The 24,101-nt window shown below is 48.1% G+C and overlaps 1 protein-coding gene across 7 annotated transcripts in view; it reads right to left on the bottom strand.

Moving 5' to 3' along the window:
- Positions 1-24,101, bottom strand: part of GRIP2 (glutamate receptor interacting protein 2) — a 307,293-nt gene that overhangs the window by 99,247 nt on the left and 183,945 nt on the right. For 2 of the 7 annotated variants that reach the window (XR_010072734.1, XM_063347808.1), the window contains exon 1: positions 14,763-14,977. The exons of 3 other annotated variants lie outside the window; for them this stretch is intronic. Coding sequence is in view for 2 of the 4 variants with exons in the window: in XM_063347808.1 (XP_063203878.1) it covers positions 14,763-14,841 (79 nt within the window). In the remaining 2 variants the exon portion in view is untranslated. Of the gene's footprint in view, positions 1-10,689; positions 10,709-14,762; positions 14,980-24,101 lie in introns of those variants that run through there. 2 more of the 7 variants (XM_063347814.1, XM_063347813.1) reach the window with 2 other exon arrangements.

Genomic DNA, 24,101 nt, shown 5'->3' with positions numbered 1-24,101 from the left:
TCCCGGTGTAAAGTGATTTAGCCAGAGGAAAAAGGCGACAGAGGAGGAGGGTGCAAATGCTTTTCACAGGTCATTCCTGTAGCTGCCACGTCAGTCCTCTCCCCAAGGCACTCTCTCCTCTCCCATCTTCTCTGGTGAAAAGCCTCCCTTCAGCCTCTTCTGGAAGTGCTACCATGAAGGAACCCCACGGACAAACACGGAAATACTGCCCTTAACTGGGGGGCATCTGACGACGTGTTTACTGGGACCTCGTGGGGTGAAGGCCTGGGAAGGTGGGTGCCAACGGCCACGGCTGTGCACCACTGGGAGGAGGAGGGAGGGGGGCACGTCCACGCCAGCAGCCCCCGTATCTGCTCATCCCACCCGGGGCCAGATGGCTTGGCCTCCTGGCTGGGATTCGCCTCTCTGCAGAGGGCAATCCAAGTGCACCAGCCTCCCTCGCTCTAAGAAGAAGGTATTTGGCAGGATTTGATGGTTGTGCATAATTCCAGATGAAACAGGCCAGACTGAAGGATTTCTGCATAATTAGGAGTATAATACTGTATTTAAGAGTCTCCTAAATACCCACGGTTAACAGAGGGGCAGTGTGCTTGGTAGAAGCCCATCTCTCGTCACAAGGGACTAAAGCTGGCACCAAGTAGATGCAGTTTCTTCATTTTCTTTAACACCTCAGCAACCCCAAATCAGCAGCGGACAAAAGTCCTTCCCAGGACAGGCCAAGCCCACAGCAGATCTCCTCAATCAGATGCCCCAGCTTAGAGACATCTGATGGTCCCAAAGCAGCAAAACAGCTGTGCAGGTCCCCAGGCTTCGGGGAAGTTTCTGTAGCAACAGGATACAAAGAGAATTTAGGTGCTTACCTAGCACAGCTGATTTACGCCAGCGTGGCTATGTTTAAGTCATTGAGGACGAGGGAAAAGCCTGAAAAATAAGGTGCAATTCCCTATTAGAGGAATCCACACATCGGTTTTTAAGTCTCGGATTTTGGGTTGATAGGTCATTTTCCTGTTGGCTCTGCCAAGGAGCAGGGCGGAGGCTTTCTTTATATTCCAGCTGTTAGAAGTCCATATAATCCCAAATTTCCAAACTTTTAGAAAGATCTTAGGCGCGACCTTATCAGCATGTTCCAGTATTTAAAGGGTGGCTACAAAGAAGATGGAGACTCCCTTTTTACAACGAGTCACACGTAAAAGACAAGGAGTAATGGGTACAAGTTATTCCTGGGGAGATTCTGATTGGACACAAGAGGACAATTTTTCACGGTGAGAACAATCAGCCATTGGAATAACCTCCCCAGGGAAGCAGTGTATTCCCCATCACTGGACACTTTTAGGACTCAGCTGGGCAGGGTGCTGGGTTGTCTTGTCTAGACTGAGCTTTTGCCATGAAAGGTTGGACCAGATGATCCTCTTGAGGTCCCTTCCAACCTGGTATTCTATGGTTCTATGATCTAGTCTAGACAGTACCTGCAAGATACTTCCAAGCAGCAGGTGAAAATATGGTGGCTGCAGGGCAGTGTCACTTCTGACTGAAGCAGGGAAGACCAGGACAGCTGTACACGCATGTTCTCTAAATACACATGCAGATTTTCCGCAAGGCTGCCAGCCAGCAGCAGGCAGCACCATCATCAGCTCTTCCTCTACAGAGCACCATGGTACCAAGGGAGCTGCAGGGGCAGCAGACCTCTCCACTGAGGCCAGCACCATCCCAAGCGGTGGCTGTAAGCCAAGATGTCACCGATTTAAGGCTGGTGGGGACCTTCCCAAGTGTTTTCTTGCCAGCCCGCACACGCCTCCCCGTGATAAGCTCATCCTCGCACTGCTCCAAGGAGGAGGACACCATTTCCTTCCCTGGCGGAAAACCCAGGACAGAGGTGCCAGCTCTGCCTCCTCAACAGGCCAATCTCAACGCTTAGATTAAAACCATCCTGTCACCCCAGTCCTACGCCACAGCAGCCGCTCCTCCGCACACCACCGCTCCCTCTGCCCCCGGCTGGGCTGCCTCTGCTGTGGCAGGAGGGGTGAGTGCGTGCAAGCGTGTGCTGCCGACACACAACACGCCCGCGCTACGGAGGCACCGTCTGGGGTAAGGTTTGAGGCTCTGCTTTCATTGCTGTTTGCAGCCCTGCGCGCTCCCACCCCACCACGTTGCCTATAGCACTGCCTGTGCCCGAGCCCTGGGGTGACAGGGTAGTTTTATGGGCTAGAAATGAGATACACACCTACATCGCGGGATGGAGGAAACGGCGGCTGCGCAGCTCACCCTGCCATCGGGACAGCTGTGACTTTTCCAGGTTCTCCTCTCTGCTAAGATGGTATTGCCACCCGTTCGCTGTCACAGCTTCCCTCCCTACCCCTTTGCCTTCCTGCAAAAAGGGGCTTCCTTACAGGCTAAACTTTGGCTTTTGCAACTCGGGAGTTTCACATTCTTCGGTTTTGAAGTAGCAAAAGTTTCAGAGCAAGAGAGAGGCGACCGTTCGGGGCTTTCTCTCACTTGTCTTACAGATGACAGCTCCTAAGGGATGGTGCCACAAAGCCATCCTGCCCCTCCGTGTGCCACCTCGCACCCCCTCCCTGGAAACACTTGCTGGAAAGCAGTTGAAACTTTAAAAAAAAAATAAATTAAAAAATCAAATCATGAAAAGGATGGGCAAGGAAGGGGAAGCATGGGGATTGAGGAGACAGCAGATTAATAGCCTGGCATTTATGGCAGTTTAATAATAGAGCTGTCACAATAGGAGAGATTTACTAATTGCAGAGTCATTTGCTATGGATTCCCATCAAGCTGCCATTTAAATCGCTGTGCAGTTTTTAAGATGGCTTTTGAAACAGAGGAAGGGGGGAGAAGAGACATCGCCCACAGTATTTATGCCGCTAAATTTAGGAAAGCATTGTGTTTGCTTACAAATGAACAAGTCGATGAGGACAGCAAGGAAGGAGCCAGCACTACTGCGAGCCCGAAGGAGCCGGGGGGCAGGTACATATTTGTGTCTGAGCCCCTCCATGCAGCGAGCGGGTCTTATGTCTGGGGACAAGGCTCTGACCTCAAACTAAGCCCTGGCGAGTTTTACATAGCTTTAACCAGTGACCTACTAATACCTCCAACATTTCCCCGGGCACTGAGCTAAAGCTCCAATGTGTCTTTTTGTAGAATTAGTCAGCACCAGTTTTAGGGGCAAAAAGTCACGTTAAACCACAGATATGAGAGTCATGATCTCTCGAGGCTGTCAGCAGGGAAGATCAAGTTGGTTCTTCTGACTGTAAAGTGAAGCCGTAAGCTCCTAATTCATACGTTCTCATCATGCAAAGCTTGGATTATGCAGTGCCTCAACCTGAGGTACGCGTAGCTATTTTTGTTGGGGGAGTCTGGTGACAGCACGCTGCAGTGAAGGAGTGCCCTGCATGCCACCTCCACCACTCAGCTCCTCTCCATCGGGACCCTGGGGGGCCACCAATGCCAGCCCAGGAGTGATTCACAGAGCTGCAAGTGCTCAGGTCCTCCTGGACTCATGGCACCAGGGTTGCAGGAGAATTGAGCAGGGTGAGATTTTTTTCCAAAAAAATCCTCCAGGGAGAGCTGTTATCTGGTGGAAATACCTCAATTCCAGCTAAACCTGATGTTCCTCAGCCTTGACCAGAAAGCTTTCCAGCACAGCCTGGAGGGAATTAAAATCAACTCATGTGCCAGCAAGAGACTGGGTGAATGAGGGAACCACAGGATGGAGAAGACTGCTCTCAATCAGGCAATTGAGCCTGGAGCTTTGTATCTTAGAAGATCACCCTCGCCCTTTTGGGAAAGAAAAGGGGCTCTTAGCACTAGAAGGAGCAACTCTGCATCCAGCAGTCCTTCTCCCCTCCAGCATCACTCCCTGGTACTCACTTACCCCCAGAACAAAAGGGGGACAACTACCCTTTGCATCTTTGTTCTTGGATCTACGGAGGTACCATGAACCACTGCCAAGGTGCCGCAAGAGCTGCAGACCATCCAGGCAGCAGCACACCGGGCCCCGCTTGGTGCCGCAGGAGAGGAGGGGGAAGATGCCTTTCAGGGGCCTGGGGCAGCGATGCCATCCCATCTCAGCCGGCAGCCCGAGGGGAGGCCGTGCCTTCTGCGTCATACGCGCTCTCATAGCTCAGCTGAGACGCCATCGGAAAGGCCATTTTAATCCTCTTTTTCTTTAGGGAAATGGGGCTCTCTTGGAAGTTTGTTCAGGGCTTTGCCTTTGCAGATCATCAACAATTAGCAGCCTACATGAGTGCACGGTTGGGGCTTTCGAGGCATTTCAATTCTGCTGTCATTTAATAACCACCAGTGACTCAGAGGCTGCTTTCCTCCCACACGCTGTGGCCCAGCACTCCAGATCTTTTTCATCCCTTTAAATCCACTGGTACAGAAGATAAAAATCTATGAAACAAGACTGCTTTAGCACTGCATCTGCAGCTAATCCGGCACACCAAGAGCACAACTTGACCAAGTATTACGTTTGGGGCTGTTCCCAAGACTGTTGTTCAAGTGCACTGGCAGAAAGGACACTGTATTAAGGTACTACAGGGCTCTTCCCATATCATCTTTGAGACAATACAGCACCAGCTCCCATCCAGGCCCAGCATCTTCCTCCTCTTGCTACAGCTGTTTCTAAGTGGTTTTGGTCTACCAGGAACATATTTAGACATAGATGAGATGTGTTACGTGGCTTTTTCTTCTCAGAGGCACAATCAAACCCTGTTTTACACTTAGTAGAGATAAGATGGTTGAAGTGTAATTGATTTTATTTTATGGGATGCTCTAGCATGAGCATCCTTAAATGGAATTCAGCTATAATGAACATACAGTAAAAGATGACTCTTCACTGAAGTAAATGTCATTGCCTAGGGACAAGTTCAGATGTAAGCATCTTCAGATGCATTACTCCACATCTTAGACGAGGCTCTTCAGTCATGTTAAGCCAAGTGTGCCAACACACGTTCCCCACACATTCCCATCAAGGCAAGGGCAATGTTAGCTCCCTTGTTAATTGAATACCTCCCACTGTGCCTACTTCAGTCAGGAAGACACAGAAGGAAAAGGACTCCTCAGTCACCTCATCCGTGGTACCTTGGGAAATCTCTCTTCAGGCTTTACAATGAAAGTTGGATTGATGGGAGAAGTTGGCATCACTTCTTGCTGCTTCTGCACAGCATCCTGAAGAGCTACCCCAGTGCCTAGGGTTTGGGGTCCCTCTCAAGCTGCTTCAAGCTTGGACTCCACAGCCAGCAGCCCCACCACTGGTCCCTCCTGTGTCACCATAAGCAGCCATCAGCTCTGGAGGAGGGTGTCTGCTTGTTCAGACAAGCACACCTCATCACGCTTGGCCCTGGCTGATGCTGCCAGGAGCTGGCTCTCCTCCAGGAGCTATTGAGACACATTTGCGTGCCTGCACTAGCACAGCCTGCCCTAAGCACCGCTTCTGTGTGTGACCAGACACCGCCTCTTTATGGATTACAAAACCCAAGGAATTAGTTGGCAAACCAGAGAGCAAACACAGCTAAACAGTGAAATAACCTTTTCTTCCTGTGAAAATGGGCTCAGGTAGCGTCAGAAGTGGATTAAAGCAGTGTTTGAATTAAATGGGTAGGGGAGGAGTAAATTAGGGAAGTCCCATTTCTAAGCAACTCCTAAGTCTGATGAGGTAAAGATCTGGGGAAGAATACAAAGGCTGAGAAGAAAGATATAGAAAATGACTGAGTGCAAAACACACACAAAACCTGTGAGGTTCTTGCAGTTTGCTTTTGCATTATTAGTTATTTTTGTCCCAGATTCCTTCCCCCAGCCCCTCTTCCAAGATGAGACTGTGCTTCAGTCTTACTTTGCTTGTGCATGGAGCAGGGGAACGAGGGAAGGGAAGAGAGGAGTCTGCTGGAGAGCGGGGAGCCTGTGCAGCTCCAACGCTCTACTGAGTTTAGCCACCACGTGCCAATCCACAAGCTGTGTCTGATCAGAAACTGAGTAATGAGAGCAGCCTGGAAGGTTAATGGTGTGCACTACCTACTATCACCTCATTAGAGGAGGATCCGTAACACGAACACCAGCGTTGCACCTGATTAGCACAGACTCACGCTAGAGATGCTCCATAGATTGACAGGCGGCAGAGCGAACTACGAACCCTAACGAAGCCGCACAGCAGAGCTACTCTTCAATCCCACACACAGCAGGGGGAGGGCCATGGGAGATGCCAGCACGCTTTGGACGGCTCTGTCTTCAGCTTTGCAACTCCAATTTGTCTTTCCAGGAAATTAAATTGGTGGAGGGGACCAAAAATGCCACCCCATTCCCCCACCCCAGGAGGAATCCCACAGAATATGGAGTGGTCCAGTCAAGATAACTTCACTGCTGGACTTGACGGCATCGATGATGGCATCAATAACCATCTAGTGAGGGTTACACATGGTCTTACCTAAAAATCACACAGGTCACACTCACATTGATTTCTACATTTCAGACTATTCAGTAGAGTTGTGCCATGGATTTCTATTTTGACACAGCCTCAACAACACACATTAAAGATTTTCTCCAGATAACTGCTCATCCAGAACATCAAGAGGAACATAAAGCAAACACCCTCCCACAAGCCAGCAAGCACCTCTTCGGTGAGTACACTACAGTTCAGTTACATTTCGGAAGGATAACACTGCTTCCAGATAGTTCACTACATTCAAAATTCTCCAGTTGGTAAGAAAAAAAGAAGAAAAAAAAAGAAGTGAAGGAAAGCCTCCAAGCCCCATTAGGCCTGACCAGTTGTCACTGGTTGTTTCCCAGTAAGCTAGTCCACTTCCCAAATCCACAACTGAGAAACCCATGTTTTCTTGCACAGAGACTGAAACAGCCAACAGGAAAAGCTGTTGACAACAAGGAAATGATCTTTGGATTGTAACTTGCAGGTGGGAGGAGAGCTGAAGTACAGCAGTCCAGCTCTGCCAGTTGTTTCTCTGCCACGTAGCTGCAAAAATCCTCAAGTTTAAAGGAGAAAAAAAAAAAAGAAAAAAAAAAAGCCCTTGAGAAAGAGAGGCTCCCAAGCTAGAGAGGGACACGGGCAGCATGACTCAGTCACTAAGCTCCCACAGGGACGAGATGTTTCTGTTGTGCGTCAGTTGTCTTCTAAAACTTTGATCTTAATTGGACTCACGGTCTGGGAGACAGGGACGGTCTTCCACCTCGGCACTGCACGGACCTGGGACCACTGGCCGGCCGTACCTTTCCCCATGACACGTTTCCGTAAGCAAAGTAAAAACCAGCAGAAGTGAGCAGCGTTATTTCATTTGTCCTGAGGACAGTCTACAGATTCCTTCATCTTGAGGCTGATGCCAGCAGACAGCTTATGTGGTATCTCTTACCTTCACGGATCCCTCATGGGAAGTGCTCAGGAGCCCGGCAGCCTGGGATGCGGCTCCATGGGACAGACGTCCATACACGCAGGCTGGGAGAGCCCGCAGCGCAGGCGGGGAGAGATGACCTGTGGGTTTTCTTCAGCCAGACAACACTGCGCATGCTCAGAGACATGACATAGCCTCCAGCTATTTCAAATTTTCAGTTTCAAATCATTTCTACTCTCAGAAGAACTGGTTTCAGCATGTAGGCCGTGTTTGCAGTGCAGGTACCTAGCACTGGCTTTGGCTGCAGTCTAGGATCCAAGTGGCCACGACTCAGGCACCTCAATGTCTCACGTGTGGGCACTCACGTGTATTAGCAGATCTGCTCTCGATCTGCTGAAGTAAGAGTACAAGTCTCCCCCATCCCAGCACACTCTGCAGGGAGCCAGACCACCTCAGATGGAGACAAGAAGCTCATTTCTCCTCAGCAAGGACGACTTCCAAAAAGTACCTACACTGCGTTACACTTCAGCCTCCAGGCAGGTTCCCAGAGGCAGTGGCTGAACTAATCCAAGTAATTAGTTTCCCCTGGAATTGAAAGACATGATGCAAGACTGTCTCCTTCCATCATTCTAAATCTAAAATTTGCTTAAAAGCCTCAAACTCCACATTTCTGCACTACCTTCAAGTGCCAAGAGCAGCCACCAACAGGTGACCAGGAGGCAGTCTCCCGCCGTGATCATTCCAGCTCCTTCCAGGCAATGTCACAAGAGATACTCTCAAAATGTGCCAGTACTAGTAGCCTGCTGAGGATCTGCTAGGAAGATGTGTTCATTAGCAATGACACCTCTGCTATTTAAAATGCAAACAGGACCCGTGATCTGCGTTTATGCCATTTGCATAGTTTAGAGCAGACACTGCTTGGGAAGCCAGCCCCATGCATCATTACCTGCACTGCTTGAGCCACTGTTCAGCTGCTAATTAACAATCAATTTATGTTTTCAATTCTAACATCAATATTAATATGAAGTTTTTATCAATGCCACAGCAAGACGCCCACAAGTATATCATGGGTACAGTCGACCTTTCGAAGCAACTACAGAAGGGTCACAAGAGATATTCTTGTCTTATTTATATATTCCCCCCAGGGAATATCGGTGCTGAAGGCCACAGTCAGAGGGATGGAGTCACATTTGTGCCGACAGCTCCGGCTGCCACCAGCGCCAAGGGCAAGGCCAGCTCCTGCTGCCCCTTGGTGGGTCCATGAGCTGGAGGAGCTCAGGAGCCATGAGCCAACTCTGCCCTCTTGCGATACCAGCCAGGCTTCAAACCTCTCCCCCCTCCCCGCGCGTCAGAAGGGAACAGAGCTTTTCTCCAAAGAGGTACCTACCTCTAGCAGACATAAGAACTGTTTGTTTAGTGAGATCTCCAAGAGTCAGAAGCTGCTGAATGATGGTGGGATTTAGCAGATTCCTCAGCAGAGCAGAAGACATTCAGGGCAATTCCTGCTCCTCTTTGGGAACAGCACGGATCTCAGATTTGCTCCATCTCTTGCAAGAGGGATTTAGCCCCATGTTCAGCAGCGCCCTGCCTTTGCCTTAGGCTGCAGCACTGCAGACACAGGGCTGCCTGTGGGAGCACACTGGGTGTGCAGGCAAACCTCTAACGTCCCGGGCATTCGGGCTGTCCACATGCACAACACCGGCCTCTTTGAGTCAACTCATCTCTAAAAAAGGCTGGAGAAACCCCTGCCCACCACCACGTCCCCAACTTCCCTTATTCATCTACCCTCTAAAGCCAAGCCGTCCCCACGAGCTATCCCCACGTGTTCCATCCCAGGCAAGGCAGAGGCTGCCTGAAAAACAAAGACAGGAAAACCCCTCGTTTCATCACCTGCAAACCCCCATTTTCCCATCCTGAAATGAGCATCGCTTGCTGCAGAAGCTGCCAGACCAGCTCCTTTCTAGACAGCGATGCGCCCAAGGCTGCGAGGCAAAAGCAGCGCTGTGGTCCCGGCCCCGCCTGCAACGCCTGGTGCTCCAGCAGGGAGCAGCACGAACCTGCGATTCGAGTGTCGGACTCCACAACTCCTCCTAAAATGGCTAACCGCAGGGCTGGGGGAGGACAACAGGGACAGAAAGGGATGCAGTCTAATATTTTTAATTCTCATACAGGGTCACAACATCACCCTGCAAGAAAAAAAAAAAAAAAAAAAAAGGTGCTGCTGCAATACGCAGCTGATTATTTCTTGCTTTGTTGTCCACGTAAGCTGACCTACCAGAGCAAATAGCTGCTGGACAGCAAAAAGAAATAGAATAAATAAAATAAAAAGAAAAAACCCATGCCAAACCCAACCAAAAAAAAAAAAACCAAGAAACCTAGGTGTCAGGGGGAATCAGACTTCAGACCCAATTTTAACCTGGTTGTACAAGGCTCTTCAGGAGTCACAAGTCAGATACTGAAGCCAGGAGGGCCCGAGACTTGGTCGTCGTAATAATTTGTTGATATTCCAAATTAGTCCAACAGAAGCACTCAAAACCCTTTATATTCTTTCCCATCCTTTTGACGGGGACTGAGATTCTGTTCTGACATTTGCCTTTGCTGCTCCCCTCATGCAAAATCATCAAGCCACAAAATTCACGTGCTAACTTGAATTAAGTCTCACAAAGAGTAAAGAAAGAAAAAAAAAAAATAATATACAACAGCCCCTGAAGTCAGGCCTTTTTGAAGGTACAGAGCAGCCAACTAGAAGGCAATGGGGGGGGGTTCAGACAGTTCCCACAACAGCTTCCTACACCCTGGTATTGATTATATTAGGGTTACGATTACACAGCGTCACTTCCAGCTGAGCCTTGCACCCAGCATTGTTTGACCAAATCCCTCCTAGGTCACTGCCCAGTCGTTTTCTGATGGATATGCGAAAGGCCCTCAGGCAGCAGCAAAGCTTCAGAGCTGGTGGGGACCTCAGCAGGAAACATCCATCGTAGTGGGCTTGCGAGCACGGATGTGTGCGTTTGCGTAGCGCAACGGGGCGGGTAAGAGAATAGCACAGGGCAAAGCCAGAGCAGCACAGGTTATTTGTCGTCAAGACAATACTATCAAGAATATTTAGTTGTTATATGTTGAAAAACGAAAAACGACCACTACCTTGTAAAGGGCCTTGTAACTCTGGCTGAGCATGGAAAGGGGAATATAAAAAAATAGCTTCAACGCGCCTGCCCGGGAGCTTGGGAGTAGCCCATGAAATCCCCGCCGCAGGCTGCTGCACCAGCAAAGGAATGTGGGGAAAAACAGTAATACATTTAAGCAGTAGTAAAATACATATACACACATATATACCTACATATCTCCACAGAAGCTTGTTACATACAACTCCGTCACATTATGTCGCCTCTGCACGTCCCTGTTCAGACAAAATGACAAAGAAACATTTGAGCAAGGGTTTAAAAGTTCTGCCGGGGATGAGGATAACGGGGGATACCCGCATCAACGTTGTGAGGGCAAAGAAAGGAAACAGCAGTATCACAAGGAAGAAAAAAAGAAAAAAAAAAAATCAGCACTTGCCCCTCACAACATGGCTACAGAGACTGTCTGAAAAACCCCACTGCAAGAGAAATCACCTGCTGCAGGGGTTACACTTTAGGGCAGACAGTGATTTCTACCTGGGATATTTCCCAGGGCTAATTTTTAGGAAAACCGCTCTCACCGCTGCACAGTCGCACGCTGTTCAGGCCTGGCCCGGAGTCCCGCTGGGGCTCGCCATGGAGAAGGGTACTTTTTGCGAAGAGTAATTTGGTCATTGGCCAAACACCTTTCCTCAGTTCTGCTGTTCTGATAGCTAACGTACAGTTTGGGGTTTTTTTCTGGGATATTCACTAATCTTTTTAAAATTCTTCCTCCCCTCTCCCGTTTCCCCTCACCCAGATATAGTGGGGGCAGACGGAGCAAGAACTCGGACTGACAGAGGATTCCCCGCGGCTGCCCTAGCCCCTAACGACGCTCGCACACACGCCATGCAGAGCAGCTCCGTGAATTAGCATTGAAATCTCAGGTCTGTCAAACTCAATGAGTGCTTACTGATGTAGCCTTTTAATTAATAGATTTTGTCAGGAAAAAGAAGGAAAATTATAACGCTGCCCAAACTACTGTAATAGTTGATGTAGACTGGAGAGTCAGCTTCCCCGGTCCTCCCGCTCCCAAAGCCAGCCTCTTACAAAGCCTTTCCTCTACGTTTTCTGATTTCAACTACTGGAGTTTAAAAAAATCCAGTAAACCCAACTGTGCCATCTCACTCCATCAAAACCTCTCTCCCACAGCAATCAATTGAAAGGCTGGCTGACACTTACAGGAGGGTCTTTCAGATCAAAGCACACCAAGTCCGCTTAGACATGCCTGCTTTCCGAAAGGCTTGTCGGTGTATCTCCCGATTAGCTCCGAGTCCAACACAGGTCAACAGCAGATGAAAGACAAGCATTTAGCAAACACACCAAACTGCTACGAGTCTTCACTGCCCAGCTTCTTACACAGTCCTGTACTTGCAGCTGCCTTGCTCCCAGCCTCTTTACTCACACCCCAAAAATGTGGATGTCAACAGGTCAAGGGCAATGGTGTCATCTCCGATTGAGACTCCCTCATGTTCGACATCCTACATCCATTTTCCTATGACGCACAAGGTCAGCTAGTTGCACAAGGCACTCCAAGTCACTTAGACAGGACATTATTTCTTTTTAAATAATTTTATTTATCAATGTTATTGTTATTATTACCAAAACAGTGGTTAACATCCCTAGGATGCGCGTTGGTCGCCCTCCAGTCACTGAACACGCACAACAGCATCAGCTCCCAATATCAAACACTGAGTGGACAAATTGCTCTTGGCAGCCTTGTTGCTTCCCTTCCCGGGGGACAGGAATGAAAACCATGGCAGTGCCGTAGCATAGCCCCCGTCTGACCAGCAACAACCCAGTCCCACTGAGACATGCTGAGCACAGCATATAATGGTCTTAACTGTCTCCCTACCAGCAATGGCTTAATGGGAAAATCCAATAATAGTCAAAGAGTTGTCCCCTACCTACACACTCTAACTCTGATCTCAAAGCAGAAACAGGGGAGATAAAAATCCCTCAAGGAACCCCTTTATGTCTTGAAAAGGGCATGACCCATGGGGACTTTCCAAGTAAATTCTGCTCCTGCAGAGCCCCATAATCAGGGGATCTCAACGAGAGCTGTGCGCCCTACGTAGTTTGTCCACAGAAGGATGCGTTTCCCTCATGCCATGCATCCATGTTAGAGAGCCCACAGTTTCCCAAGGGCTTTGGCAGCCCGCAGAGCACATTACTCTTGGAAATTGCTCTCTTCGATGGCACCACCACCCACTGCTTTAACCCCTGCAAAGCAAAAATGAGGTCTACAGCCCAAGGATATCTGACCTCCCCAGGCAATCTGCACCTGGGGTTGAACTACTGAGTGACACAGGAACAAGAAGGTCAGCACTGATTTATAATCCTGCAACTCCACCATGAAGAATGAACTGCAGGCAGAGAAGAAGCAAGCACTGGTGGCAGTGGACGGGAAGCTCGCTATAGGAGGACGCAAAGGTATGTTAGTGTTTTACAATAGCATTATTTAGGAGGCGTTTGGGAGATCTAAGGTCCACAGGAAAGCAGTCAGTAGCAATCAGCTGGATAATGTGCACTTACACGTAGCTTTGGAACAGAACAGCAAAGGATGAGGTGGTAATTGTGAGAATATATGGGGAGAAAAAAGAAAGGGAAAAAAAAGAAAAAGAAAGAAAAATCTCTGCACTTTGGCCAGATGCCTTAGGAAGTACATAGGCTCTTACCTCCCACAGATTTCAAGAGAAGTAAAAAATTTGCTATCTTCAGGGCATCCAGATTTGGATACACTATGGTGGGCTTACTAGAAGCTATTTCTATTGTACCACCCCTGTAAATATGCCTTTCTTGCCTTCTTGGAGGTGTCTAGTGTTCCAAATAATCACCATGCAAAAGGCTTAGAAAGCTACACGCAAACCTTCAGCTGGGGTTCCGCAACGCAATACCCGTTAGAATAGTGATCCGAGCCTCTGGCTGTAAACCCAAACTACCCCAATACTCACAAGGAAACATCTCCCCATCCCCGTCCCAGCCTCCCACCACAGAGGACGGGGACGACTGCGGTCCCTGCAGCAGCACTCCTCGGTCCGCACCTCGCTGTACTTGAGCTAATTCCTCTGTCAGGAAGAGGATACGAGCACGGAAAGCCCGTGTAATTTAAGTAAGTAGTAAAACATCCAGATGAAAAGATTATTCAGTACGTTAAAACACAATTATGGCCAGTTAGGAAGTTAAAGCACAAGGATAATAATTTTAGATGTTCAGGAGAGAGAGCAGGCTGGGTTGGCTTTCAGCACAGCACGTGGATGCTGTCTGTAAGCCCGACAGCAGAGAGACCTTTATAAAATGATAGAGGAGCATTCAAAGGTATTTAGCAGGGGGCAGCTCCTTCCAGTTATTTTGTTAAAAGCTGCATAGTTGATGCCACCTATAAGCGTGATTCTTAAGGTTGTTTTTCTCAGCCTTGAGACCAGCGGGAATCAAAGGCTTAAGAGAAAAACAGAAAGATCAACAGAAAACACTCCATGCCACGGTGGACCGCACTGACTCATGCAAAGATTAAATCCCAGGAGTAGTTTGCAACCTTAGTCAGGCAGGACGCGTGGTCCTGCTATTCCAGGAAAAAAAATAAAGTAAAATAAAATAATTACTTCTTAAAGATGACTCAAGCCCTCATAACAAGCTCCCGCCTCACCAACAATTCAGTCACTTCAGAAGAAGCCAGCGTGTGCCATCACACTCGTGGCACACCATCATCCTAAAGCCACTGCAGGTATGCCCAAGGAGACAGCTTCCCACAGCGTTTTTCCACCAAGTCCCAGCTTCTTCGGCGTGCTAAATTTTACCATTCTGCTGCCTTCAAAGCATCTATCAGGACCATCACACTTCAGATACCGTCAGCCACCAACAAATAAAGCTTAAATCCACTGCTTTTAGCGGGCAAGTCCCAGATCTGGTTACAGGAATAAGCTTCCAAATGGAATCAGCCCTATTATTAATAGCCCATAACTAGGAAAGAAGACAGACACACCACCTACTTATTCCCTTCCCAACTCAAAAAACACACCAACACCGATGCCGTCAGGGGATCACAGAAGTTTTTGTTCAGTTAATGAAATATCAGCTGCAAGATCTGCAGAGGAGCTTAAACACAAACCTCAGACAAGCATCTCACAACCTACCCTAGTCTCTAACAGGAAGGTTTAAAACAAAACGAAAACCAAAAAAAAAAAAAAAAAAAAAGATGAAAGGTTAATTAAGCCAAAAAACAAATGAAGACTCCAGTCAGGAGTACAATTACCTCGGAGTGCCCTCCACCGGAGGAAGGTCTGCAAGAAGTGCATGGTCTTTTTTCTCAGTCCCGGAGGAGGTGGCAGCATTAGCAGGACCGGGTCTGCTCCACCACTCGCTCACAAACACTCCGGCATCCCCAACCTCCTGCCACCCCTGTGCACTACCTCGGTCCAGCCTTAACGAAGTGCACCTGGTCTGCTCTGCTAATCACTGATGTGGAGTCTGGGGCTTCTCTCTCTCTCTCTCATTCTCTCTCCCTCTCCAAATAAGCAATTAGCATGAATAATTACAGCTCTGATGATAATACCCAGCCACCTTTGAGCAAGAGGGAAAAGACTGCAATTAACTCTTTCTTAGGGATCAGAGGAGGTTGAAATAGCGCAAGCCTAATTATCTTCTTCTGGGAAGCCTACTGGCTACCGAGGAGCATTGGAAAGGGTGAGTGGCAGAGGTCAAGTAGCATCCTTTTGGAAACCTCTTCATCCAACCCAATTTTATGTCTGCTACTCAAGCGGTCATTAGATGTGCAAATCTTCACGAGGTGGGAAAGAACCCACAGTTTCCCCATTGTGTGCTTAATTGGTAATGGGCCAGCAACACTACCCCATGAAGAATCTTTGGCCACTGAGGACTTTGGAGCCATTTCCCCGCTGGGGAACACGCTATGGTGATGTGCAGATCCTCCTGTGCGCAACGCAGTGACACACCAGCGGGAGGGATACCACCACCACCACCCCTGCCCAGAGCTCAGGAGACCCAGCCCCAGGCTGGAGAGGGCATCGGTGCCCGCCCTGCAATGGGCTCCTACCGTAAACCCAGTGCAAAGGCACTCCCACCCCAGAGCCCCATACCCCGGGGTGCAAAGCCGGGGGGAAAACATATAAATAATGCAAGTGAGGACTCGAGATCAGATCAGGAGGGAAGCTGGGGTGAGCGTGTTTCATGTGCCTTTGCATCAGACTGGCTTTGTCCCCTTCCCAAAGCCTCTCCCGGCAGGCAGGTGGGACAGGCGCACGTGCATGTCCTGCTCTAAGTTCCTTCCAAGAAGCAAAACACACTACACGCACCACCCCTAAAAAGAGTTAAAGTGAGCGCAGAGACTAAAACAAGGGACGGTGGTCCTCTGCAACAATCGCCCAAATTGCCTGAGGCGCTGAAAGAGGGCAGGATTAGATGGTTGCTATAACGTGCTCTCTTCATGTTACTAGAAAAAGTGATTAACAGAGTTATTATACAACGCTGTCACGCTTTATTGCCATTGCAGTGTCTGGAGATGTTATTAGAGAGTGCTGCAGTGTAACAGTTGGGTGCGCTGCCCTCCAAACACTCCAGTCTCTTATTAAAAGAGCACAGGTTTTGTTAACTACTCCTCTTGTACTCTGTTGACCTGAAATGTTTAAGAGCGGAAAAATTAGCGTGTTAGGAACCCTTATCACTAGCCTTAGAAAACCTGCTGAAATTTTTATAGGTCTCCAAGCATTTAAGCATTAATTTTCATATTGCAAAGACTCTACATAATAACTCTTTTATTTATGAAGTCAAGGTGCTCAGGGCACTGCAGAATATAATAAAGCAAATTAAAATGCAATAAAATATTTATTTAGATAATAATTTGAGAGATTCAACAATTTTGTAAGGGGGACTTTACCAGGATGTTGTACATAATTTGTATTTCAAACTTCCTTACTTCATATACTTGTATATTACAGAACTATCTTTTTTTGCTAATTTCTTGAAAAATGAGAAGGTAAACATGTTCTTATATACAGTCTGAATCCCTCAAATTGTTATGTATGTTACTTTCCCTGTAATGTGAGTAGTTCAAAGGGCATTAAGTAGACTGTGCAATGGTATAAAGTGAAGCTCATAGGTCAAGACCCAGCCCTTGAAACGTTAACTATTAATAAGCAGTATGGCCAATATGGCTCCATGGTTATGATACTGGGGTCTTAAAATATTGTTTTGTTGTGAAAAATCTACACGTGGGGTACCCACACTTACAGTGCAGACTAGTGTAATTTCAAGAGTCGGTTGAGTTGGAAAAAGAAAAGGGTGTTTTGGGCTTGGATTTTATTTTTACTATGATCTAACTACCAGGGCAGTGAGTCCAGCCTCTGCTCTGGATTCTTTCCAGCTTACGTATCGCCCTCAGCATCTCTCACCCAAGCGGGTTATTTATGTGTTATTAACAGAGACTGGAGGTGGAGGCATACACTGTGATCCTCCGATTGGAAGTGAGACGTCATTCCCGCAAGGAGGATCTGGCCCCAGGGACAGGGAGGGTCTCAGTGGCACTCTGCCCCATGACACTGACGGTCCCCATCGCACCGTGGTGGGCAGCCGGGGCTCACAGGGACACACTGCCACCCACCTGGGGGGCGTTCCAGGTCTTGGATCTGCATGTCGAAAGTTCGATGGTGAGGACATGTGAGCAGAGGCCATGAGCACGCATGACTTTGCACTCCACATCTGCACAGGGAGCCCCATAGAAGATTTTGCACAGATTTACGCCAAAGAACAGTCCTGGGAGGTCAAGCAAAACATCCCCAATGGATCTGGCAGGGACTCAAAAATTAGAACCTATGAGGAAACTGCAGCACAGATAATATCTGGAGAGAGTAAATCAGTCTGCAGGCAGAGGCCTGAGCTTTAAAAATAAACAAACAGGGATGTTCAGATGATTGGGGCTTCGTAGCTCAGTCATCTGGCTCCAAGTCTTAAAGACGCTATTTGATTAACGCCTTTTGGTTACTTCAAGTTTCCTAAACAGCAAGTTTGTGAGTGATGCAGCCTGTTGTCATCTGTTCTAAACACTCAGTACCGGCTGCCTTTGGGTGTTACTTCGCTAAAACTTTCAATTAACATGTGGCAAAACCATTAGTCATGTTGTCTTCCTAAAAAATAATTGCTCTCCCTGGCTCCTTTCTTCATCATTGTGAGTCTCCATTTCAATTATGGACCCCAATAAAACATGAAGAAAGCCAGACTAATGCTTCATCAGCCTCCTAAGCATAAAGTAACCAGCTTTTCCAACACTTTTGGTGGGGAGGGGAGCTGTCACTTTACTATTTTACGGACCCGAAGGAGGGGTGGCTCGTCCAGCGGCAGAAAGTGAGTTTGCAGTGGGGCGAAGGACAGACTCACACCCTCCGAGTCACGTCTGCAGGGCTCCCGATGCTCCTGCGCGGGGATGCAACTGCCGGCCCCTCGGCAGAGCCTCCCACGCGTCCCATGGCTGTGCAGGGCACCTGCCACAGGGGCACGAGATGAAAGGAGAAAGATGCAAACATCAGAGGAACTGGGGAGACTCTCTCGTAAAGAAAACACGGCTAATTCCTTGCTAATTATTCAGACCTAAGGCCTTGCCTTATCCAGCAGCTGGGGCTTCAAGCAGGAAGCAGAGCTGAGGATGCTCGGGGAGGAGGAAGGTGCCTTCCAGAGCCGAGGGGACCTGCCAGCCCTCCTAGGCCACCGGTTGCATGTAGTCCATGGGTCCTGCAGCCCCAGAGGACAGGCGATGGTTTGGATGTTAAAGCACTCAGCTCACTTACTTTGAAACACAACCCCCGTAACAACAATTGCAGCACTCACCGGGCACGACTACACCCTACGCCCATCCACACACGTGCAGTGCGTGAACACACGGCAGCACCTAACCCCAGCAGCATGCTCGGGGGGCACCCCATACCTGCCGCACCATGGGCACAACCCCCTGGTTCAGGCACCCCTACGTGCAAGCGGGTGGCTGAACACTGGGTGCAGAGAACTGGTGAACTTCTCTGCACTTATGGCCTCAGAGAACAAATCAAGACAACAAGCAGCATCCCCAAAACCAAACGGATGAAGATGCTACGCCCGGGTGATTACAAAAACTTGAGCTGAAAGCTGTTCAAAAGGCATCTGAAAGGGAATGAGAAGAGGGCTGCCAAGCCTGACTCCCCAAATTAAGTCTCTTTACTGACAAGTTCGCCTCCAATTTGCAATACTTGTGTCTGACTGTGTCTGGAGTAGATGCCGGCCTCGTCTGATGTCTCCCCATCACGCAAGCACCCACTGGAGTGAGAGGCCGTGTTTGGAGGGACAGGCCACTCGGGGACGGCTCTCCCCACTGTCTTTGGTACACGCAGGAGCTGGCACCGATGGCTGCCGGCGGGCAGAGCCCCGGGTGCTGCAGGGCAAGCAGCAGCTCGGGCGGCTGACGGGCTCTTTAAGCGCCGCAGCCCAAACCTCCTGGCTCTGCGCTTCGAGGTGGCGCGAAGGGCTTGCAGGGAAAAGCAAAGAACTGTGAATCTCAGCAGAAATGGGGGTTGCGCTATTATACCCCAGTACCAAGGGAGAGGATTAAATAATTAATCACAAAAGCAACCGAGTGTTAACAAGCCGAGCAGGATCAAACCGCATGAAAGATGCGAAGCACCCCCCACACACACCCTCTTCGGTGTGCTGACAAACCTCATTTTAATTACCCAACTACCACAGCCGAGAGGATACGCCACAAATAGATAAATGGATCACAGCCCTCGATGACTTGGGCTTGTGCTGGGGATCAGCTTGACATCCCCTTTGCCACCAGGCGCGGAACCAGCTCAGAGACGTGTTTTTGCACGGGGGAGAACTGGGATAGCAAGGCGTCCTGGGATTTGGGCAGCCATTGCAAGCCCAAGCATGGAGGCAGGGGTCTTCTGCATGTGTCACCCTGCTCGCTTTGTGGCTTTAAGAGAAGGGGGGGACATGCGTATGGAACGGAAAAAGCAAACAAATAATGCTGCTTTGGTGCCATCCCTAAATAGCAGAGTCTGACTACGCAGAATTGAGCAGCAGCATCCAGTAAACAGGAGCCGGCGGGGACAACAGCCTGTGCTGATGGGAAGGGAAGTACATGAACATGCCTCACATCTCCCCTGGATGCTCTGCCGAGTCAGCCATGCTGAGGACAGAGATCTCACTCATTCAAATTTTGTATAACCCCGCACACGGTATATCCCTGTGGAGGCTACAGAGCTATAATATACTACTAATGCTAACACACAGCTAGTATAATACAATTTACACAGTACCAGCACTAAAACACATGCCTCCACAGCACACCATACACCAGACCCAGCAAACCCAGTGCCGATGCTGTGATACGCCAGCTTGTCACAGAGCTCTTAGGTACCGGTATTTACATCACAGACCTTTTATCTATTTTCATCAGGCTTTTTCCATCCTACTTTGAGAAAGGGTTGTGCCAACTAGGGTGAAAAAGACCATTTGGACTCCACTGTGCCAATAGCTACAGGAAAAACAAAAAAAAACAAAACAAAAAAAACCCCAACCAAACAAAAAAAAACCCAAACAAACCTCTAAATGATTAAATCTTCTGCTTATAGAGCACCATGGCTTCCAAAAGGGCTTTGAGAAGTTAAACTGATAGGCAGGCAATAGGCAGAGTTCCACAATCCATCACTCAGATGCTACAATCTGAAGGAAAATAAGGATCCTGCTTAATGGTCTGGAAGGAATACATAGGATTTAGAGGTATTTGCACACTCAGTGCAGGATACATGCACACACCACTCTCAGGGATCCTCTCCATGAGTTTGTTTTGGCTCTCGTGTCTTTACCCTGGAAAGTCTGAATAGGCTGATTCCTACATAGCGGAGTGTGGGAAAATAATTCAAATAAGACAGTGATACGGGCTTTTCTAAAGCATCTGTGTGATTGCAGGGCACCAGCCCCATCAAAAGACCCATGTGCTCATTTTCAGGATGATGCTTCTGAAAGTTGCCTGTATGAAACACAAAGCCCTCTCTCCTCCACCACAACATCAGCATCATTGGTTAAATTAAGGAAAGTCATAACCTAAAACGATACTCACTGCATTTCCAATCTCCGAGCATTATTTTGTAATACTGTGGGCACCAAAACACCCATAATATCTTTAATTGTCTTTAATCCTGTGTGTATTTGATCAGAAAAATACAACAGACTATGAAATTACCTCCTCTGCCTGCATCTCTAAGACCAGAAGAGAACAAAGTGAATTTTGCAGCCTTCCCCATCAAGGTATGAAAGCCACAAGAAACCAACAGGACGAAGGTTTACTCGGGACAAGAACCCTGCAAACGACGGGATGCTGCAGGATGTGTTTGCAATTGCGAAAGACAATATCATAGCGCAGGTTGGGTCAGAGAGCTGAGACACGGTCAGCAATTCACAATTTACACAGACACTTGCTGCCTAGGAGAGGCTTTGCTGCAACACTTTAAAGATACATGGGCTGGATATTTTGCATTTCTGTGCATAAAACCTCCCTCAGCCGGAATGAGGTTGTGTCCCTTGCGGTACATCATTTACATTAAGATCTCCCCTGCTTCTCAGCATGACTTTCATGTCCCCCCACCATTTAGATAGCAGAGGCATATGTATGTGCGAGGATAGACAGGAGGGAGAAACATCTTTTTTAAACATTCATTGAGCTGGAAGTGTGGAAGATGCCAGCATACGAAGGGTTCAACTGATGTGGAAATGCAGCTCTTTGAAAAGGAGGAATTGAACACCAAAACTGGTTCAGTGCAGCTAAATTGGTCCCCTAAGGGCCAGTGGTAACAGAAGCCTTCAGTCCAAATAAGAACAAGTGAAACATTCAGCAAACAGCATTTGATGCTTATGTGCAGGGAAAAAAAAGTGGTGAAACTGTTGGAAAACGAAAATATTGTGTTATCCCGAGCTACAATAGAAGTGGCAGATAAAGGGGTTTTTTTTGGCAAATAATCTGGGTGCAGCAGGATTCTGGCAACCTGGCGTTGGTAACTCCAACATCTCCCAAGAACATGGCTAAAGCTAGTGATGGAGGTTGTCCCACTGATCCCATCATGCGAACTCACTGGTCACGTTGGGCTCCCTCCGGGCACCGTGGCTCTAAACCACATTCCTAATGGCGATGATGGGGAGACATTCAGCATGGACCTGAAATGGGGTCCCAAGGAGTGACCACAGAGGATCCAGGCTCTGATCCATACATGAGCATGACACGCATGAACAGACTTCCCCCTACAACCTAAGGCTGCCTCTTGAGACCTTCAGCTTCGACAGGATTTCACAGCTCCCTCTGGGGAAAAGGCAGCACTGTATGGACAACCTTACTTAGACCCAGACCAATATTTTAAGGCTTCAAAAGGCCCGAGCCAAATTACAGGTGCCCAATACAGGGTTTGCAAAGAGGCACCTAAACACAACAGGTCTTGGAGCAAATCCCTGGCCAACACAGTCACAACGTCCTTGCGTCAGGGAAGGTTTAGATTGGATATTAGGAAAAATGTCTTCACTGAAAGGGTTATCAAGCATTGGAACAGGCTACCCAGGGAAGCGGTTGAGTTGCCATCCCTTCAGGTATTTAAAAGACCTGTAGATGTGATGCTTAGGGACACGGTTTAGTGGTGGACTTGGCAGCGCTAGGTAAACAGTTGGACTTGATGATCTTAAAGGTCTTTTCCAATCTAAACGATTCTATGATTCTATCTCCTGCGCTGCTTGTGACCTGAAACCAGCCTACTCCACTGAGCCAAATGATACCACCTCAGCTAGACAGACACACAAAGCCAGAACTTCACAGAATCACAGAATCTTCAGAGTTGGAAGGGAACTCTAGAGATCATCTAGTCCAACTCCCCTGCTAGAGCAGGACTGCATCCAGGCGGGTCTTCAAAATCTCCAGAGAAGGGGACTCCACACCCTCCCTGGGCAGCCTGTTCCAGGGCTCTGTCACCCTCACCATAAAGAATTTTTTCCGTGTATTTGAATGGAACTTCCTGTGTTCCAACTTGTGCCCATTGCCCCTCGTCCTGTCACTGGGAACCATTGAAAAGAGACTGGCACCATCCTCCTTAAACCCACCCTTTAGATACTTGTATGCCATAATAAGGTCTCCTCTCAGCCTTCTCTTCTCCAGGCTAAAGAGTCCCAGCTCTCTCAGCCTTTCCTCATAAGGGAGGTGCCCCAGTCCCTCAATCATCTTAGTTGCCCTTCGCTGGACCCACTCCAGCAGTTCCCTGTCCCTCTTGAACTGGGGAGCCCAAAACTGGACACAATATTCCAGTTGTGGCCTCACCAGTGCAGAGCAGAGGGGGAGAATGACCTCCCTCGACCTACTGGCCACACTCTTCCCTATGCAGCCCAGGATTCCATTGGCCTTTTTGGCAACAAGGGCACATTGTTGGCTCATGGATCATTTACTGTCTACAGTAAACTTACTCAACACAAGCTCAACCCTTGACTGTTTTCCAAGAAAAATATATCAGAAACACCACAACCATTTTAATTTGCACTGTGAGGGATGCTATAATTGCCTTTTATTGTTCAGTCTGGTTTATCCCCTCTCTATATTTCTTTGGGTTTTCTCCACAGAAAGGAATGTATAAATGCAGGTGCGCCGGTACCTGAATTTCTTGAGTCATTTTAATATCTATTATTATGATCATTGCTTGAAGACAAAACTGTAAGCAATAGCTGTTTCCAGGGCATGAAGGGAGTTCATCAGAAAACACGAGAATGGATTCAAAGAAAGAAAACGCATAAGAAATGAAGTGCTCAGGGAATCAATGCTTCCTTTACGGCAGGAACAAAGACAGCGTATTATTACTATTTAAATTCCTTGCTTTCTGAAAACATCTCATTTTCATAAATGTTCAGCTACATATTATAGAAACAGAAAGGAGTTATTTCTTCCTGCTTTACTGTTCTGGGATGAGTTTGTCAAAGAAAAGACCTTGCTGGTATCTCTGGGATATACGACCATAGGTGTTGCTAATATATGGGCATGGTGGCTTATAAGTAAACTAACTGGCCACTATTTTATTTTTCGTCTGGGATCACTAAAGAGATATTGGATAAAGCAGTGCTCAGCCTTGGAGCCCTGTCTTACAGGCAGAGGAAGAATTACTTCAGGAAGAGACACTGGCGTTACTGGATTCACAACTCCATGTGCATTTCTTCTTGCACTGGCAGCTGATCCAAGTGGGGAATTATTTTTTTTGTCTTGCAAAACGCGAACTTTTTTCTTTTTCTGTGATGATACAGAGGCTGTACATATCACAGCTGATAACCTAAAATAACCTGAGATGCCAATTCCAGCTCCAGATCTAAATAAGGCATACCAGGGATCTGAGCTGGGATCTCTCTGCTCGTGCGAATGTCCCGACCACCCAGTCATTGCTTATTTCTCAGGGAAACGTCTCTTTCTCTTTAGTCTGACTGTGGTTAGAGAACTCATCCTGAAGAAACTCATCAGGAAGGAGTTTCTAATGGCAGGTACATCAAAACCCTACAGATCCCGTGGATCTCTGGGTTCTGACTCTCCCTTTTA

Source organism: Chroicocephalus ridibundus, chromosome 10 (assembly GCF_963924245.1).
Source record: "Chroicocephalus ridibundus chromosome 10, bChrRid1.1, whole genome shotgun sequence".
NCBI lineage: Eukaryota > Metazoa > Chordata > Aves > Charadriiformes > Laridae > Chroicocephalus > Chroicocephalus ridibundus.
The sequence above is the reverse complement of the archived record's forward strand: the minus strand, read 5'-3'. Positions and strand labels throughout refer to the sequence as shown.